The sequence below is a fragment of the Halichoerus grypus genome, chromosome 9 (genome assembly GCF_964656455.1).
Source record: "Halichoerus grypus chromosome 9, mHalGry1.hap1.1, whole genome shotgun sequence".
NCBI classification, from domain to species: domain Eukaryota; kingdom Metazoa; phylum Chordata; class Mammalia; order Carnivora; family Phocidae; genus Halichoerus; species Halichoerus grypus.
Genome location: NC_135720.1, coordinates 37,145,939 through 37,164,382, shown reverse-complemented (window position 1 = coordinate 37,164,382; position 18,444 = coordinate 37,145,939). Strand labels below are relative to the sequence as shown.

The 18,444-nt window shown below is 39.8% G+C and overlaps 1 protein-coding gene across 17 annotated transcripts in view; it reads left to right on the top strand.

Annotated features, from left to right (window-relative positions):
• Window positions 1-2,226, top strand: part of NCOA7 (nuclear receptor coactivator 7) — a 155,599-nt gene extending 153,373 nt beyond the window's left edge. For all 17 annotated transcript variants that reach the window (XM_078054782.1, XM_036085457.2, XM_078054773.1 and 14 more), the window contains one exon: window positions 80-2,226. In XM_078054782.1, coding sequence (XP_077910908.1) covers window positions 80-215 — 136 coding nt within the window. In that variant the 3' untranslated portion in view covers window positions 216-2,226. The remainder of the gene's footprint in view (window positions 1-79) is intronic.
• Window positions 2,227-18,444: the final 16,218 nt, after the last annotated feature.

Sequence of the window (18,444 nt, the reverse complement as noted above, 5' to 3'; positions counted from 1 at the left end):
AGATGGGGCAAGGGAGGGCAGAAAGTGTGCCACATGAGATTGAAGTGTTTTTACCTTTTTGTATTTGTGATCTTTTCAGGGGACGATTTGGTTTATGGCTAGATGCTGATTTATACCATGGACGGAGCAACTCTTGCAGCACTTTCAATAACGATATCCTTTCCAAAAAGGAAGACTTCATAGTTCAGGACCTCGAGGTATGGACATTTGAGTGAAACTCACTCAGACTGCCTTAAAATACCACATTAAAAAGATCGGGTTCCATCAGCCCTCCTAAAGCTGGCTTCCTGGAAGACACAGCCCCGGCCCTGACTGCCTCATCCCACCATACTGCTTTCTTTCCGCCAACGTCTTAGAGCATGGCCACACCGCAGAGGGATTCTGAAAGGGACATGTGGAGGGCAGACAACGAAGAAAGAGAGTTGAAGTCCGGAGTGTTGAAAGACTTTATACTCCCATTTCCTTCAAATCTATACAGTGAGGAATCAGAGTATTTATAGATGTATGAGTTGAATGCAATTTTTATTTTTGGTAACTGTGAAAAAAAATATACTGTGGAAATACATACATGCCTTGTGTATTTATCAACATAATTTTCATTACCAAAATGTACAGCATAATATTGTTTGCCATGGAAAAGCTTAGTCTCATTTAGAAAAATTGAAAGTGCTCGGCACTTAAAGGGAATATATGATTTTTTAAAAAATTGTCTTATTTATTATTTCTAGTATATTGTCTAAAATTTGTTGGCAGTTTTTTCTTTTAATGTGTCAAATCTTGAAATAAATGTATACATTTTGTGCTATGTTTTGGCAACAAACCCATTTGATTTATATAGTTTTATATTGAATTTTTTTTTTTTTGGCCCTGATTGTTTAGGGTGAAAGGTCTTAAGCATATATATATATATATATATATATATATATATATATATATATATACATATATACACACACACACATAATTCTGAAATTTTAAAAACTCATTACCAATGTTTATTGATTTGACTATTGTAGGCCAGCTTTCCATTTAGTCATTAAAAAAGGAACATTTTTACTTACTCTGAACATAATTGTGTAAAGAAGAAGCCATTTCTCACAGTCATAAGTTGGTATTTACAAAAATGGATACCTTTCTGAATCCAGACTTAGAACAAACCCTGCTTTTGAAAACAAAATGTTTTGTTTCTTACAAAATCATGTGTGTTAATAACAAAAACTTTATTTTCGTAGTGCTTTGTGCATAATTTTCCCCAGGTTCTTAAATTAATGAACAGGCCTCTATTTTAAAAGAAACTGAATGTTTTAATTTCTGCATATTTTATATCAAATGAAAAATGTCAAATTAGCCCAACTGTCTTGGTTTCTAGACTCTTGAGAAAAAGCAATGCAAAGAAGTGCATTCATACCAAAATTGGAATAAAAAAAGTAAAACCTATTTTTTAACATCAACCCATTTTCATATCATAAAATACTTTGTTAAAAATGATAATAAAGCCTTGTTAAAAATTAAACAATATTACTGATTGCCAAACTTTTATGAAAACCAAAGACTGATAACGGAAAAAGTTTTCAAATAACAGCCAAAGCTGAGAAGTGGTCTGTCATAAATTACATCCCCAGTGATCTCTGAAAGGAAAAATTAATAACAAGTAGCATTTATATACCTGCATTTAAAACACATAAAACCGCCTTTAGAATGTTAGCCTTAAGCTGGCAGAATATTTCCTTTATTCTCTTATTTTAGGATATTTATGAAAGAGAACAAATTGCCAAGTGGCCTCCTGTCAGATCAGCAACTATTTTACTCACATTCCATGCAAGTTTAAATGAATTCTGTTAAATCTTAAATATGTAGCCTGGGTGTGCTTTCACCCAAGTTCTCCTATTGAGAACTCTTGATTAACAACATATTGACAGTTTAACCTTAACCTGCTCATTAAATGATGTGTTGGTGTGAGAGATCAGGAATGTCTCATGATGATCAAGTTTAGCATTTATGCCATGTGCAACCATATGCTATTAACGAACAAAATGGTCATTTTGCATATAGTTCATGCCTACCTAGTTTAGTCCATGATATTATACTTGTGAGAGCATATCCAGATGCTGTGTTCTCTATTTAAAACAGTATTGTCCAATCAGAAATGTGTGGCCCTTCATTTATGGATATTGAGTATATGTAATGCAGTGCTAGCCCAATATTTTCAATAAAGGAATTTATGCATCCAGTGTGATTTTTTTTTCCCGAGGATTAATTCAACAGGTATTTATTGGATGCTAGAGGTTCTCCTTGTGTGAGAGGATGATGAACTATGCAGAATTAAACAAGCTCCAGTGTTCATGTTTTTATTGCTGCCTTGGAAAGCCCTTTTTTCTTCCCAGTAGCCACCCTCTTATTCTGTCAGTTCATGAAAACTCCTGTTAGTTCCTAGAGCCAGTTTCTCTGTTCTTAATCCTTCTAGCTGTTCTTTGAATAGTGACCTCCTCTTTTTAACATCTCTCTTGATCTACTTCCCTAATATCCATGAAGGATCTTACCATCTCATCAGTTTTTTTGATCCCAGGCATGCTGTCTTCTAGGCCCTAAAGATGAAGACCTCAAACAGTCTTCACTGCTTCTCAATTCCTCAGTTTATGAGACTACATCAAAATGCTAGGGTGGGAGGGGGCAACCTAATGGCTCAGCAGACTCTGTTGAAAATGATTTAGATATATCCCCATGCTACAAGTCACCAGGAACATCCTGATGAGCGTGAGAAGTATTATTGCCCTTCATTTGTTCCTTTCCTTAATTACTTCTGAACTTTTAAAGGCATGTGAAACAAGACTAGTAAAAGAACTACTTTCCTGTTGAGGAAGGCACTGAGAGTCCCTTAAGATAGGGAAGCTAAGATTCATATTCTTTTTAGGGTGTCTAACTTTTCTACCAACATAATCAGATAAGAAAGGTAAGGCGGTCTAAACCAAAGGCAGTTCCAGAAATTCTAGGTCAGTTATATTCACCCCTTATACAAATATCAGAAATACTTCTGACCACTTCCTTCTGCCCAATTGGATCACATACTTTTTCTCATTCAGAGGAAATCCTAACCTCAGAGCATCACATCCTCTGCTCCTACCTCCTTGCCTGTGACTATTATCCATAGTGATCCCCTAACAGAAGTGTCTTTACTGAGAAAATTAGGCTTTATAATTCACACCAAAATCTAAGGTCTTACTGTCTTACTGCCTGCCTTGCTATTTCAAATCTAGTGATTCAGAATAAAAACTAGATAGGGCCTCCGTGGTTTCTTCAAGGCACCAAAATGGTGTTTCTTGATAGAATATCTTTGAGGACCTATTGTTTATTTTCTAGATCAGTGCTGCTCAATAGAACATTCTATGATGATGGAAAGGTTACATGAATTTTTCACTATCCCTTATGGTAGCTACTAGCTGTCATACTAGTGTTGAACACTTGAAATGTGACTTGAGTGACTGAGGAGCTGAATTTTTAATTTTCATTTAAATTTAGCCAAATGTGGCCAGCCCCTGCCATTGTGAACAGCACAGCTCTAGATCTAGATTTGGCACAGCCAAATCATATTCCATCAGCAATGAATTCAGACTATTATTCCCTCACCAGAAGAGAACCTTCAGTTCTGAGTACTTTCATTTATCTCTGCCATTATCCACACAGCTTGGCACCACCTAAAGTAACAGTGTGTGTCTTTATTGTTTTGGGTAAGTGACCAGAGGACTGAGTTCCCTGAATCTTTCCAAACTGAAAACTTGAATCTCTCTAGTTATACTGATCTCCATTGCTACCCGAAGATAAATGAAAACCTCTCCCAGGCCTTGTTTCAAATTAGGATTTTCTGCCTCGGCCATCAGCATGTTTTGTTCCTACCATTGGACATTCTGCTGCTCATGGTAGCCCCGTAGGATGCCATATCCCTCATCAGGCACCCATCCACAATGCATGATGAACCACAGGAAGGAAAAACCGTTTATTCATTACACAGAACCGTGCATCCAGTTTCAGAATCATCAAAGAATAATGAACCACCAAGAGTGCCTCAAATAGTTATATTTGGTGACCAATCTTCTTTACTAAGCTTGTCAACTGGGATGCCCACTAGCTACATGCCCACCCAGAGAACCTGCTTGCATGTGGAGAAAGTTTTCAACATCAACCTGTTAGAATGAATGGTGATCAAAAAGCATTAAAGACCACAGATAATCTTAGTGTCCTATTTACACATCAACAAGGGCCCATCATTTGATCAACCACTTCACCTCTAGGGTTACAAAAAATAACCCTGATGTAGCTTCTTAACATAACTTGAGGAAACCACTAAACAAGAAACACCAACAAGAAACACATTCATGTTCAATAAACTTGCATGATAAGGCATGTTTTTTCATGTCTCCACAGCTAAAAAAAAATAATCCTCCTTACCTTGACATACTTTGAAAACTTTGTAATTCAGCCTATCAGTTCAGCCTTTAATCCCTACAGCAATCCTTCTTGGCTTAACCTCAGTCTCCACTAGCTGATGGATGAACGACATTTTACCTAACAGCTGACTGAGATCAGCTCTTTCATCTCCAGTTAACAGTAAGAATATTTCTTCAAAGACATGCTGTGTTGAAGTATTATGTCAACCGTGGGAGTTGTTAAAAGGCCCCATTATTACTCCATACCCAGCAAGGCCTGGTCTTGTTCTCGTGCAGCATGTTTCCCTATTAGGTCCTCCAAAGGGTCAGAAAAGTGGATCGGTGTGACCTGGAGTCCAAAAGGAAGAGTTGGGGGCATATGGCATAGGTCCTATCATCAGATCACCCAGGTAGAATTCAAAGCTTCTAAACATTTCAAAAGGCAGCTGGCATAGTGCCTAAGGTGTGAATATTCTGGGTTTGAATCTCCGCTCTAGAGCTTACTAGCTATGTGAACTTGGTTAAGTAATTTAACTTCCACGTGCCTCACTTTCCTTATCTACTAAGTGGGGATAATGATAATGACCACCCAGGATTGTATGATGATTAGAGCACTTAACAGTAGTGCTCAGGATGAAGTAAGCACTACTAAACAATAAAGGAACTCCGCCCTTCAAATGGAGAAAACTAATGATGTGAGACTTGCAAAGGAAGCTTCATTTTCTAAGACAGCACCTCATTTAGTTAGGAAAACTCTTTTTCAGACACATTGCAATGGTTCCCATTTCCTCTTTAGATATTTTTACTAAGGATTTGTTTCCTTTCATAATTACAAAAATAATACATGTTGATGGTAAAGTTTTTAAACAGTACAGAAGGCAATTCAGTAAAAGGCAAACATTTTCCTCCCTGCATTCCCAGAGATAACAACCATCAAACTTTCTTATGTTTCCTTCTAGGGCATTTCTATACACATATACTTATTTATAAATTCTTCACATGAACAGAAGAATACTGTATATACTGTTCTTCAGTTGTCTTTCTGATTTAACAATATACTGTGGACAACATTTTGTAACAGTATGTATAGACTTACTTCATTCTCCATTGCATGGGTCTATCATTGTTTAAACGGTTCTTCATTAATAGAACTTTTTTTTTGGCTATTAAAAAGTTTTGAGTAGGGGCACCTGGGTGGCTCAGTCGTTAAGCATCTGCCTTCGGCTCAGGTCATGATCCCAGGGTCCTGGAATCGAGCCCCGCGTCGGGCTCCCTGCTCGGCGGGAAGCCTGCTTCTCCCTCTCCCACTCCCCCTGCTTGTGTTCCCTCTCTCGCTGTCTCTCTGTCAAATAAATAAATAAAATCTTTAAAAAAAAAAAAATTCTGAGTAACATCCTTGTATATAGAACTTGGTGCATTTATGAATGGTATATTTTTGAGGTAATTTTTAGCAGTGAGTCACATACTTTTTATTTAAAAAGATACTAATTATTCCTCCATAAAAGTTATACTAACTTGTTTACACCAACTGTCTATGAGTATGCCAATTACCTCATACTCTCACCAACACTGATTATGTCCATCTCTTTTTAATCTTTGCTAAAATGGTATCTTTTTTTCATTTTCATTTTCTAATCATCAATGATGTTGAAAATCTTCCCACTATTGGCTATTTTTGTGTCTTTCTCCTGAGTGTTCTGTCCAAGTCCTTTGTATTTTTTCTATTTTCATCATCTTACTGATTTTTTATAGTACATCATTAGTTTCTGATATAATGTTCAATGATTCATTAGTTCAGTATAACACCCAGTGCTCATCATATTATGTACCCTCTTTAATGCCCCTCACCCAGTTACCCCATCCCCCCACCCACCTCCCTTTCTGTAATCCTCAGTTTGTTTCCTGGAGTCAAGAGTCTCATATGGTTTGTCTCCAACTCTGATTTCTTCCCAGTTTCCCGCCTTCCACCCCTATTGTCCTCTGCACTATTCCTTATGTTCCACATATGAGTGAAACCATATGATAATTGTGTTTCTCTGATTGGCTTAGTTCACTTAGCATAATACCCTCCAGTTCCATCCATGTCGATACAAATCATCTTACTGATTTGTAAGCATTCTTTGTATATTCACAAAATCAGCCCTGTGTCATATATGTCATATATATACACACACACACTGTAAAATATTGTTTGGGTTATATTTTTAATATGCATGAAGAGTTTATAATTTCTTTGTAGTCATATTTATTAATCACTTTCATTATAACTTCTGGGCCATAATTTTTTAGATCAAGTCAAATTTATTCAGCATGATTTCCACTCCTCACTTAAACATCTCCCAAAAGTATGTATCAACGCAATCCTTCACCTTATCTAAAACGCATCCTCTTCCTTATGCTATGCTATAGCCCCCATACTTCAGCCCCCCCCATACTTCAGAATATTTAGAAATAACCTCCTCCAAGATCAATTCCACTCTACACTAGCCAGTAATCATCCTGTTAACACGTGTCAATATCTTCAGGAAAGGTCTTGGGTCAAGAACTGAATGCTCATCTTCAGTACCGTCCCTGCAGTGAGTAAGCGAGAGCTGAGCAGTGTTGATGGACAACTTCTGCCTGGATCTCCAAACCCTGTCATGATGCCTTGCTAAGGAACAACTGATATGCTAACAGTAATAATAGTGCTGAAGGGGAGAATGAGGAGGATAGATAACATTTATTGATCATGATTCACCCTCTTTTATACGCATTATCTTATTTGATCCTCAAAATGGAACCAGTATAATTATTATCTCTGTTTTAGAGATGAGGAAACTGATTCTTCAGGAGAAGTCTCGCTTGAAGACACAGAGATCATGAGGGTTAGAGCCACAATATGTTTAGTAATGACTGACCCCAGAGCTGAGCTCTCCACCACAACAGTATGCTGACATTGCCTAGTCTCTGCAACATCTCCATCACCTGGTTACCCACACTCTGCTTAACCACCTGATGCACCAAGATCCACAGTTCTCTACTCTAGAAAGAAAGCTCCTTAATGTCTGGGAGCTCTCTGTGGCTAATCAAGTCTTGTCTATCCTTATAATCCCAGTGTTTGGCAGGGTGCATGGCACCTAGGAGACGTCCAATAAATGTCAAGTTTAACTGACGTGCATTACTGAAGGATATGAACCCCAGAGACATTAATGGATTTGCCCAACATCCAACAACTGAGCGGCAGAGCTGGGACTAAAACACAGGTTTGGGATTCCTGGCTCTCTTCCCCACCCCCCCATACAATGTTCAGTCACAAACTTGCAAGCATGATTCTTAAGGTTGTGGTGCAGAAAGGAATGATCCTTCCTCTAACTGCTCAAGTTCTTCCCTTAGGTCTTAGGGATATAAGTGAAAGAAGACTGGGGAAGAGATTTCGGGGATGTGGTGGTGGTGCTGGTATGTGTAGTTGCCCTTGGGAAAAGAATTCCTTCATTTTTAGATCTCTTAGTTATTGGCGTTCTGAAAAATGTAGACTGAAGGGAAGTTCCAGGGCCTCAGGGGCTTAGGACATTGGCTGGGAGTTACATTCCACTTCCAAAAGTGAAGCCTAGAAAATGGTTCAGAAGACCATTTAAATGAAGAGTCAACTATCCACTGAGTTTGCACTTAGGTGAAGGGGTTGAGAGAAGAGTGCAAAGCCAAATGATAAACTGAATTCTCCAGTCTAACGTATTATGTTGACTTAGGGAGATTTATCAGGCAATATCCCACCCCCCAAAAAAACCCCACAAAAAACAAGAAGGACATTTTATAAGAGCATCTTTCAGAAAATAGAGAATCTAGGCAAGGTAATACAGTGCCCAATACTACGTAAGCACGTAGTAAATGTTAGCTAGATCCTGCAACCTCCACTTACTAGTAAGTCACTTATCTGTAACTGTTTCCTCTGTGACTCAGTTTCCTCATCTGTAAAATGAGAGTAATAGTACCTTCCTCAAAGAGATGTTCAGAGAATGAAATAGATTAATATATGTAAAGTGTCATTATAATATGTACATTTACTTGTTTTTTGTTTACCCTTCAATATTGTTTCTAAGATTCATTCATGTTGCTTACTGCAGCCGTATTTTATTATGTGTGTGTTTAATATTCTTCTGGTGAGGGGGGCCTGGGTGGCTCAGTCAGTTAAGCATCCGGATTCTTGATTTAGGCTCAGGTCATGATCTCAGGGTTGTGAGATCGAGCCCTGCCTCAGGCTCCACACTTAGTGGGGAGTCTGCTTGAAATTCTTTCTCTTTCTCCCTGCCCCTCCCTCTGCTCTCCTGTGTATGCACGCTCTGCTCTCTCTCTCTCCCTCAAGTCAATCAATCAATCTTTTTTATTTTAAAGATTTTATTTATTTGACAGAGAGAGACACAGTGAGAGAGGGAACACAGCAGGGGGAGTGGGAGAGAGAGAAGCAGGCTTCCTGCCAAGCAGGGAGCCCGATGTGGGGCTCGATCCCAGGACCCTGGGATCATGACCTGAGCCGAAGGCAGATGCTTAATGACTGAGCCACCCAGGCGCCCCTAAATCAATCAATCTTAAAAACAAATTCCTCTGGTGAATATACCACTATACCACTACTTATCCATTCTCCTGTCAATGGTTAGGGTTACTCACAGCTTTGTGCTTTTTGTTTTGTTTTGTCCACAAAATGTGAAAGAGTCTCACTGGATGGAACTGCTGGACCCTCCAGTATGTGAATATTTGCTTTGACAAGATACCCCACAATGTTTCACAAAGCGACTGTACCATTTATATGCCCATACTAAGAATACCTTGTCCAACATCTGATATTGTTAAATTTCTTCATTTTTGCCATTTTCAAAGGTGTGCAAAGTTATTTCATTGTGGGGCACCTGAGTGGCTCAGTCGGTTAAGTGTCTGCCTTCAGCTCAGGTCATGATCCCAGGGTCCTAGGATCGAGCCCCGCATCGGGCTTTCTGCTCAGTGGAGAGCCTGCTTCTCCCTCTGCCTGCCATTCTGCCTATCTGTGCTCTATCTCTCTGTCAAATAAATAAAGAAAATCTTTAAAAAAAAAAAAAGTTATTTCATTGTAGTTCTAATTTGCATTTCCCTGACTACTAAAGAGGATGAGCATCTTTTAATAGTTTCTTGCTCATTCATGTTTTCTCTCTTGTGAGATGTCTATTTATGCCTGTTTCTTCTAGTCTGTCTTCTGCGAAGTGGTCACATGAAATCCTTGCCATTCCTGCCTTACAAATAATAGACATTAGTCAGCCTACTAATCCTATCTACTTCTGATGAGGAGGACAAATAATTAATATGATGAAATCTGAGGTTCCCAGGCCATACAAGGGTATTTACTCAAAAGTCTCCCTGAAACAGGCAATATCTAGGGAAGGGGGTGAAAAAGGATTGTGTTTTGCTTTGCAGATTTGGGCATGTACTGGCACTTATTAATTTGGTTTTGTGATTTTTAAAAAAGATTTTATTTATTTGACAGAGAGAGAAAGAGCACAAACAGGGGGAGCAGCAGACAGAGGGAGAGGGAGAAGCAGGCTCAATCCCAGGACCCTGAGATCATGACCTGAGCCGAAAGCAAACACTTAACCGACTGAGCCACCCAGGTGCCATTGTGATTTTTTTTTTTTTTTGAAACATCAGCAAGCAGTTTGATTGTAACAATAGTAAACATTTATTGAGTGCTTATGAGCCAGGTCCTATTCTAAGCACTTTACACATATTATCTCAATTAATCTTCATAATAATTTATGATGGTCAGGAGACAGATACTATTACCACTATTTCTCAATTGAGGAAATGGAAACCTTGAAAAATTCATGACTTGTCCAAGGTGGAATTACTAAATGACAGAAATAGGCTTCAAATGGTAGAAACAGGCCTCCCTAGCCCATGCCTTTAACCACTCAGATAACCACAGGAGTTGGTTGGGAGTATAGCAAAGATGGAGGGAGGGCATGGTGGGTGCCCAGAAGCTGTTCAGGGTACTGATGGGCCTTTGGGATCTATACTGGGCAGGGATAAAAGTTGAAGATGGGAGGGCAACTGAAAGAATTGAAGAAAGATCAAGAACAGAAATTATTAAGAAGTCAAGAGCACTGTCCTGCTGGGACAGTGCTTGTAGAGGTGTGAAGAGTCACTAGAGTCACCTAAAGTCACTAGGTTTTGAGAGCATCTGGGTAAATGCAAACTGAGGACTGGGAGTTTGGCAGCATTTGTGGGCCAGGTGCTGAAGCTTTCCATGAATCTGGGCGAGCGACCTAGAGCTGGTGGATGATGATGACTACGCCTCATGCTACAGCATGAGACTCAAAAGGGGGCAGAGGGTGGGGAGTTACATACAGGTAGGAATGGAATCACCTGGAACTGGCAGTTAGAAGCTAGGAGAATACCAACACCCCTTTCAAATCTCTCTCAGCATGTTGAAAGGCAGGGAGGAAAAGCAGTTTTTGTTTGTCAAGGCTCAAGGGAAGCAATGTCTTTGGGGGAATGCCAGGTTTCATTTAAGGCAAGAAAGTGAAGGTATGGTTCTCTGAGGACACTGAGGATATAGAATACTTACAGTGAAATTGTGGCTTTTACAGTGAAAAATTTCAAAGAGGTCGGCAGTGGAAAGAAGCTGGGGGAAAAGAAGCATAGCAATTTATGTATGAATAAAGAGTTTGAGGGTAACTAATAAGAACCAGAATGAATGGTATAGATGAGATTTTTTGACCTCAAAGTTATAAAGAAATGCAGGTATGAATTTGACTGAAAATTAACTTCAAGATGGGGAGTGTGTGCTGATTTACACAGTAGCTGTCTTCTGTCGATTTGGGGGGACAGAACGTACCTCTCTACTGCTACTAAAAGGGCTGTAGGATGCCCCCCTCTATCAACCACCAATTAAATCATCCTGAGTAGGTTGATTCATCTTCCTGTGTCCCATGTTATCCATTTCTAAAATAGGGACAATAATAGCTACCTGTCTGAGTTGTCAGAGAATCAAATTAATGTACGTTTAAGAAAGTGCCTTAGAAAATGCCAGACGGGAGCACCTGGGTGGCTCAGTCGGTTAGGCGTCTGCCTTCGGCTCAGGTCATGGTCCCTGGATCCTGGGATGGAGCCCTACATCTGAGCAGGGAGCCTGCTTCTGCTTCTCCCTCTGCTCCTCCCCACCCATGCTCATGCTCTCTCTCGCTATGCTCTCTCTCTTTCTCTCAAATAAATAAAATCTAAAAAAAAGAAAGAAAGAAAGAAAGAAAGACAGAAAATGCCAGACAAAGGTAAGTTAGAACTATTATGATGTTAGTTATATCAAACTTTGTTTATACTGAATTCTTTATCAGAAATACAAAGTCCAAGTGTAAACTTGTTCCTGATAAAAAGTAAGAATTACTTTCAACAATTTGTTTGAAGACATGGCTTTCAGGATGGCATTATGGGGGGAAAAAAGCAGAAATGTGTGCATTACATTCTGTACACAAATAAAATAATTTATCAGGGAAATAGCTGGAATCAAAAGTCATTATAAGAAGGGATTTTTTTTTCTTTTGTCATTCTTTCCATTACAAATGATTTACGCAGTTTCCATTTCAGAACAACAGTTCAGGACTTTCCTTAAAGTCTTTTTTTTTTTTTTTAAAGATTTTATTTATCTATTTGAGAGAGAGAGAATGAGAGACAGAGAGCACGAGAGGGAAGAGGATCAGAGGGAGAAGCAGACTCCCCGCCGAGCAGGGAGCCCGATGTGGGACTCGATCCTGGGACTCCAGGACCATGACCTGAGCTGAAGGCAGTCGCTTAACCAACTGAGCCACCCAGGCGCCCTTCCTTAAAGTCTTTTAGCAAAGCTCAAACAGCCACAAGTTGGGACTCCAGGCCACTTGCCAATATTTATTCAAAGAGTGTTCTAAGTAAGACAGCTTAATAATCAGAAACTGGAAATTGCTCTCCTTTCCCACATACAAGCACTCCTCCCTCCCCTTCCTTTGCCTAGACATTTCACTCATTCTAACAGATGGAGGCCAATATACATGCAATATTTAGTACCAGGCAATAGCCATTTTAGCCTGTATTTCCTTTTTTTTTTTTTTTTAAGATTTTATTTATTTATTTGAGAGAGAGAGAATGAGAGACAGAGAGCACGAGAGGGAAGAGGGTCAGAAGGAGAAGCAGACCCCCTGCTGAGCAGGGAGCCTGATGTGGGACTCGATCCCGGGACTCCAGGATCATGACCTGGGCCGAAGGCAGTCGCCTAACCAACTGAGCCACCCAGGCGCCCCAACCTGTATTTCCTTTTATACTGTTTTTCTTAAGAAAGGAGAAATGTGTTCATGCTTATCTTTCTTTTACCTTCAGAAAAATCTAACGTTCTTGAAACACTGGTGAAATAGCAAAAAGTTATTTCCATTTACAAAATAGAAGTCATGGAAGGTCTTTGTATTTATGTTCAGGAAATTTCTATTTAGGATGTGGAAAAGGGTGTCTATTGTGGAGATGATACCTTATGATATTAAGATAAATCCCCCAACACAATTTCCATATCTCACTGAAAAATGAAAAGAAACACTACACTGTATCAGACACAGAGGCGTAGCAGTTCTATAGCCCATCTCTGCCAGAAATACAGAGAAATTTGCCTGAAAATGTCCTGTATCTTCTGACATCAGGGTCGAACAACTCAAAAATTTATGGAATGAGATGTTGTGAAACAGAGAATGATTCAAGGAAATGAAGTTCATCCGGAATCCTGAATTTTAAAAAAATCTGTGAGGATGTTTTCCTTATGACAAAAGTAATATAATTTCATTGTTGAAGATGTATACATAAGCAAAATTAAGGAAAAACATCAAGCCGTCATTTATCCACCCAGAGATCACAGTGCAGATACACTGGTATATATCTTTTCAGCATCTTCTTACAAATCCCTATGTATATATAACAAACATGGACTCACACTAGACAAACATCGTGTAAGCTACTGAACAGATGCATGTGTCAAAGGACCGTAGTGAGGAGCACAGTTTCCCAACAGGCTGCCTGGGTGGGGGTCTCAGCTGTCATTGACTAATGGGATGACACAGAGCAAGTTTCTTAATCATTCTCCTGATGGGAATGGGATTTTGAGCAGAGGAGTCACAGAATCTAGAGCTGGAAGGATTAGAACGCCATCAGCCAAGGTCAGAAGTCTATGAATAAGAGGTTTGTAACGGGGAGATCGGCAGTTCAATCTACTAAACACCTGAGTGGAAATATCAAGTAGGCACTTGGATTTTGACTTGGAGAAAAGTATGAATACGGTTAGAAATGTGGGAGTCATGGCATATAGATATTTTAAGCTTTGAGACTGGATAAGATCAAGGAAGTGAATATAGATTGAGAAGAAGAGCAAGGAGTAAGCCCTGGGGCACCCCATCAAACACTAGGAGTTTAGAAAAGATGTATAAGGAAAGATAATTTAAAATGTGATACAGGTGGGGGCGCCTAGGTGGCTCAGTTGGTTAAGCATCCAACTCTGGATTTTGCTCAGGTCATGATTTCAGGGTTGTGAGATCGAACCCCGAGTTGGGTCCCAGGCTGGCTGTGGAGCCTGCTTAAGATTCTCTCTCCCCCTCTCCCTAAGCCCCCCTCCCTCTCTTAAAAAATGTGATAAAGGTAGAGTTAATTGGTGGAGAAAGGATGGTGAGTTAGTGTAGCTTCCTCAGATTGCAAGGAATGGAGACACCTGAGTAGATGACCTTAAATGATGTGCATTTACTTTGAGCTGGCAATAGCCACTCTGCTATTCCAGCATCTCTGCCTCTCTGATCCTTACCAGTGTAGCTGTAGTCTCTGGCATTCTTTTGGTACTTTCTTCTTCCTGTGAACAATCTGTTTGGTCTGTTCATACTTGCTCCCTTTATTTCATTTACTACCCTTCTCTCTTAAACCCACTAGAATGAGGATTCTTCCCCAACCCCAGCAGTAAAACTGCTTCTCTCAGCTTTACCAAAAAGCTCCACTCAATTCACGGTCCTCTTTGTATCCCATCAGCAGGTCCTGACAGAGCTCATCGCTCCCTCCTACCTGAGACCATCTTTGCTTTGCCCAGCACATGACTTTCTCCTGGGCCACTTTCTCTCAGTCATGTTTGGCCTTTTCTCATGTCTCTGATTTCTAAATGCCAGAGTTCCCCTAGCTCAGTCCTTTGAACTTTTCTCTTCTCTACATATACTTACTCCTTTGGTGATGTCTTCTAACTTCAAGAATGTAAATACTACATGCTAAAGATTCTAAAATTCATACATGTAGCCTGGATTTCTCTACTGAACTTTAGGCTCATATATGTAGTCACCTAATGACATTGCCACTTAAATGTCAAATAGGCATCTGCAGTGCACTGTATTATTGTTCAAAAGTTTTTGCCTTTTCCAGTCCCAGATTATATTTAACCCTGGTCCGCTGATGTCAGAGTTGGCCATGTGACTTGCTGTTGTCAGTGACATAGGAGTAGAAGTGACTTGTGCTAGTCCTGAGAAGAAGCCCTCAGGGCCATCATGTGGCTCCACTGGGCTCTGTCTTCCCTCTGTTCTGACACCAGAACCATCCCTGCTCCCTCAGCTTGGGTTACAGGATGAGGTCCGCACAGCCAGGGCCAACATGCAACAGACAGACACACATGTGAGTAAGAAATAAACCTTTCTGTTCTAAGGCATTAAGACTTTTGGAGTTGCTTACTGAAACAGACTTTTATGAACAGACCAAACAGACATTTAAGTGGCAACTCTAAAGAGACTGAGCTAGCATCTCAAATTAGTATACCCAGAACTGAATGCCTGGTCTTCCCTGCCCCCAAACCTGCTCTTCCAGGGTTCTCCATTTTAGTAATCATGGGCTTCAACTTTCCAGTTTTTGGACTAAGAACCTCTGAGTTGTCCTTGATTACACTTGGTATCTCATATTCCACATGGAGACACTGGGGATACTTCGATGAACTAAAAACAGACAAAAATGATAAAAATTCCTGTTCAGATTACCTTTAATGAGGATGAAACAGACAATAATAAAGAATCATAGTAAGTTAATGATGTAATATTTAAACACTTATATATAATAAAATTACCATATAGTATTAAATACTTAAGCATAAGTATCTAGAAGGTAATGGGTGTGATGGAAATAACAGAACAAGGGAAAGGGAAAGGGAAATCTAGGGGTGAAAATGAGGGGGGAGTTTGCCAAGGTGGTCAGAATTGACTCCACTGGGGAAGAAACATTTGAGCAAAGACCTGAAGGAGTTGAGAGGAGAAATCTGCATGGCCAGTAATAGAAAGTGTGTTCTAGGCAGAGGGACAACCAGTGTAGAGGCCCAGATGTGGGCCCAAGCCTGGCTGGCATAAGTAATAAGGAATCCGGTGTGGCTGGAGCAGAGTAAGCAATGGAAATGGTTGTAGCTGATGTCAGAATGTAAGGAGGTGGGCAAGTGGCATATAACGTCGAGACTTAAGGGTTCTCATAGCTAAGTCCTTTGGCTTTTACTCTCAGTGAGATACAGAACCACTGGAGGATGTTGAACAGAGGAGAGATATGATCTGATTTACATTTTTAAAGGATCACTCTGGCTGCTGCGTTAAGACTACACAGTAAAGGGAGTGGGAAGAAGGCTGAAGTAGGAAGACCAGTTAGGTTACTGAATAATTCACATGAGAGGTGATGGTAGCTCAGTCAAGGTTGACAGTGGTGATGACATCAGATTCTGGATGTACTTTAAATTTCCTGATGGATTGGATACTAAGAGTTAAGGAGAAGCATCAAATATGATCTCAAAATGTCCATCCTCAGTAGATGGCAGAACAGTTTTCCCTCAAGTAAGATGGTAGCAGGTTTGGGGAGGGGAAAAAGCTCTCCCCATAGCCTAGTTTCAGACATGTTTATAATGTGTGTGGGGTGAATTGGCAGTCTGGAGTTCAGGGAAGAGGTCTATACTAGAGATTTAAATTTGGGAGTCATTGGCATATATGTGCTCAAAGCCACAGACCATGTGAGATTACCAAGGGAGTGAGTGTAGCTAAAGAGAAGAATCTTATCAAATATGTACAGCTTTTTGTATGTCAGGGGGAGAGACAAGTGGGGAACGGAGGGGAAAAGGGAGGAGAGGAAATGACTTTACAAACCCTCACTCAGTCTCTGTGTTAGATCGGAGCACTGAAGCTTCTGAATTTAAATTCAAGTAAACCATCGGATCCCTTATATTGTTTTCCATACCATCACTACCTATTGGTAGTAACTGTTAACATTTATTGAGTTTTGTGCCAGGCTGCCAGGCTTCAGTTCTCAAAATAATATCTGCATTAAAAGCATTGTTATTATCCTCATTTTATAGATGAAGAAACAGAAAGCCTTGACACAGAAAGATAAATAACTTAGCCCAAATCTTCACAGATGGTAAACTGTAGAGTTGTTTGACTCCAGAGCATGCTTGAAGCAGGGCTGCTACTAGCCCATATGGTGCCCTTGTGAAATCAGTGAAAACATTCCATTTCGCAAGTAAAATGTTGTTTTTGTCACAAAACCCAAATGATGGTTTCCCTGGGGAGCTAACCGAGGCACCAACTGGTAGCAGCTCTGCCTGTGTGCACACAACTGCCCAGGCTTTTGCTTGATCCCACACCACTACTTCAGACAAGTTTTAAATAGTTTGTGTTGCTTCTCCCACTTCCATGATAGACAACGATATCAAGTTCAAAGCTGGGGATGGGAAGCAAGTCTTTGAAAGTGCCAGGCAAGTGAGAGACCAATCACAGGTGTCTCTAGGAATGTAGTCAGGGCAGGTACAACTTGTGCAGATGCGTGCCAATATAGAGGTGGATAGTCTCCGGAGTGTGTGTAGTCATATGCACCCAGTGTGGGTTTTTGTAGGAGTTAGCTCTTCACTGCTCCAGAACTTTAGGTCTGCCTGTGATTTTATGTAATATTTATCTACAATGTAAATTAGCATATTCTTATTTATGGTGTTCTTTTACAGTGTGCAATCTGAACAGTACTATGCAGCAACCTTACTGCTAATGATTCTTTTATTCATTAGACAATTAAGTGAAAAACTACACGCAAAGCGCTGTAAGAGGCACTACAGTAGATTCAAAGACACCCATTCTTTTCATCAAAGAACATAATTTCTAGTAAGAAAAATACGTACATAAATAGTATATAATACAGAGTGATAAGTTGTACAAGAGAAGTATTGAAAAACTGCTCTGTGAATTCACAAGAGGAAGTACTTATTTCAGTTTGGTTAATTTAAAAAAAAAGTCATGAAGGAGGGAGCATTTGAGGAGTGGTTTGGAAGGTGGATTTGGATGTGCAGACATGGAAACAGATATTTCAGAAGGAACAGTGTGGCTTTAAAAAAAAAAAGTGATGGGGCGCCTGGGTGGCTCAGTTGGTTAAGCGACTGCCTTCGGCTCAGGTCATGATCCTGGAGTCCCAGGATCGAGTCCCGCATCGGGCTCCCTGCTCGGCAGGGAGTCTGCTTCTCCCTCTGACCCTCCCCCCTCTCATGTACTCGCTCGCTCTCATTCTCTCTCTCTCAAATAAAAATAAATAAAATCTTTAAAAAAAAAAAAATAAAAAAATAAAAAAATTAAAAAAAAAAGTGATGTGGTGTATTACAGTGCATGGAAATAGTGGATACTTAGTAAGGCAAAGTAACGTACTCATTCTGAACTCTGCCTTGGATTCCCGATGGGGTATGAAGCTATTATAATGGTCCCCCAAACCACTGGCAAACTGCAAAACGAATGAAAAATGTCTTGAACACATAATGTACAACTACTTTAAAAAATATATAAATGCTTTCAATTAATACAATATAAATCATTCAAAAACAGGACTGAATTCACAATAGGACTTTGTTATTATGTATTTTCTAAGTTAACAAATAACAAGGATACTATAATGAGCTAGTTTAAGAAATTTTTTAGTGTTAAAAAAGTTGTGTTCAAAAAGGCTGGCGGGTTCTGGAGTTAGACAAACCTTTATCTTAGTTTGTTTCTTCATC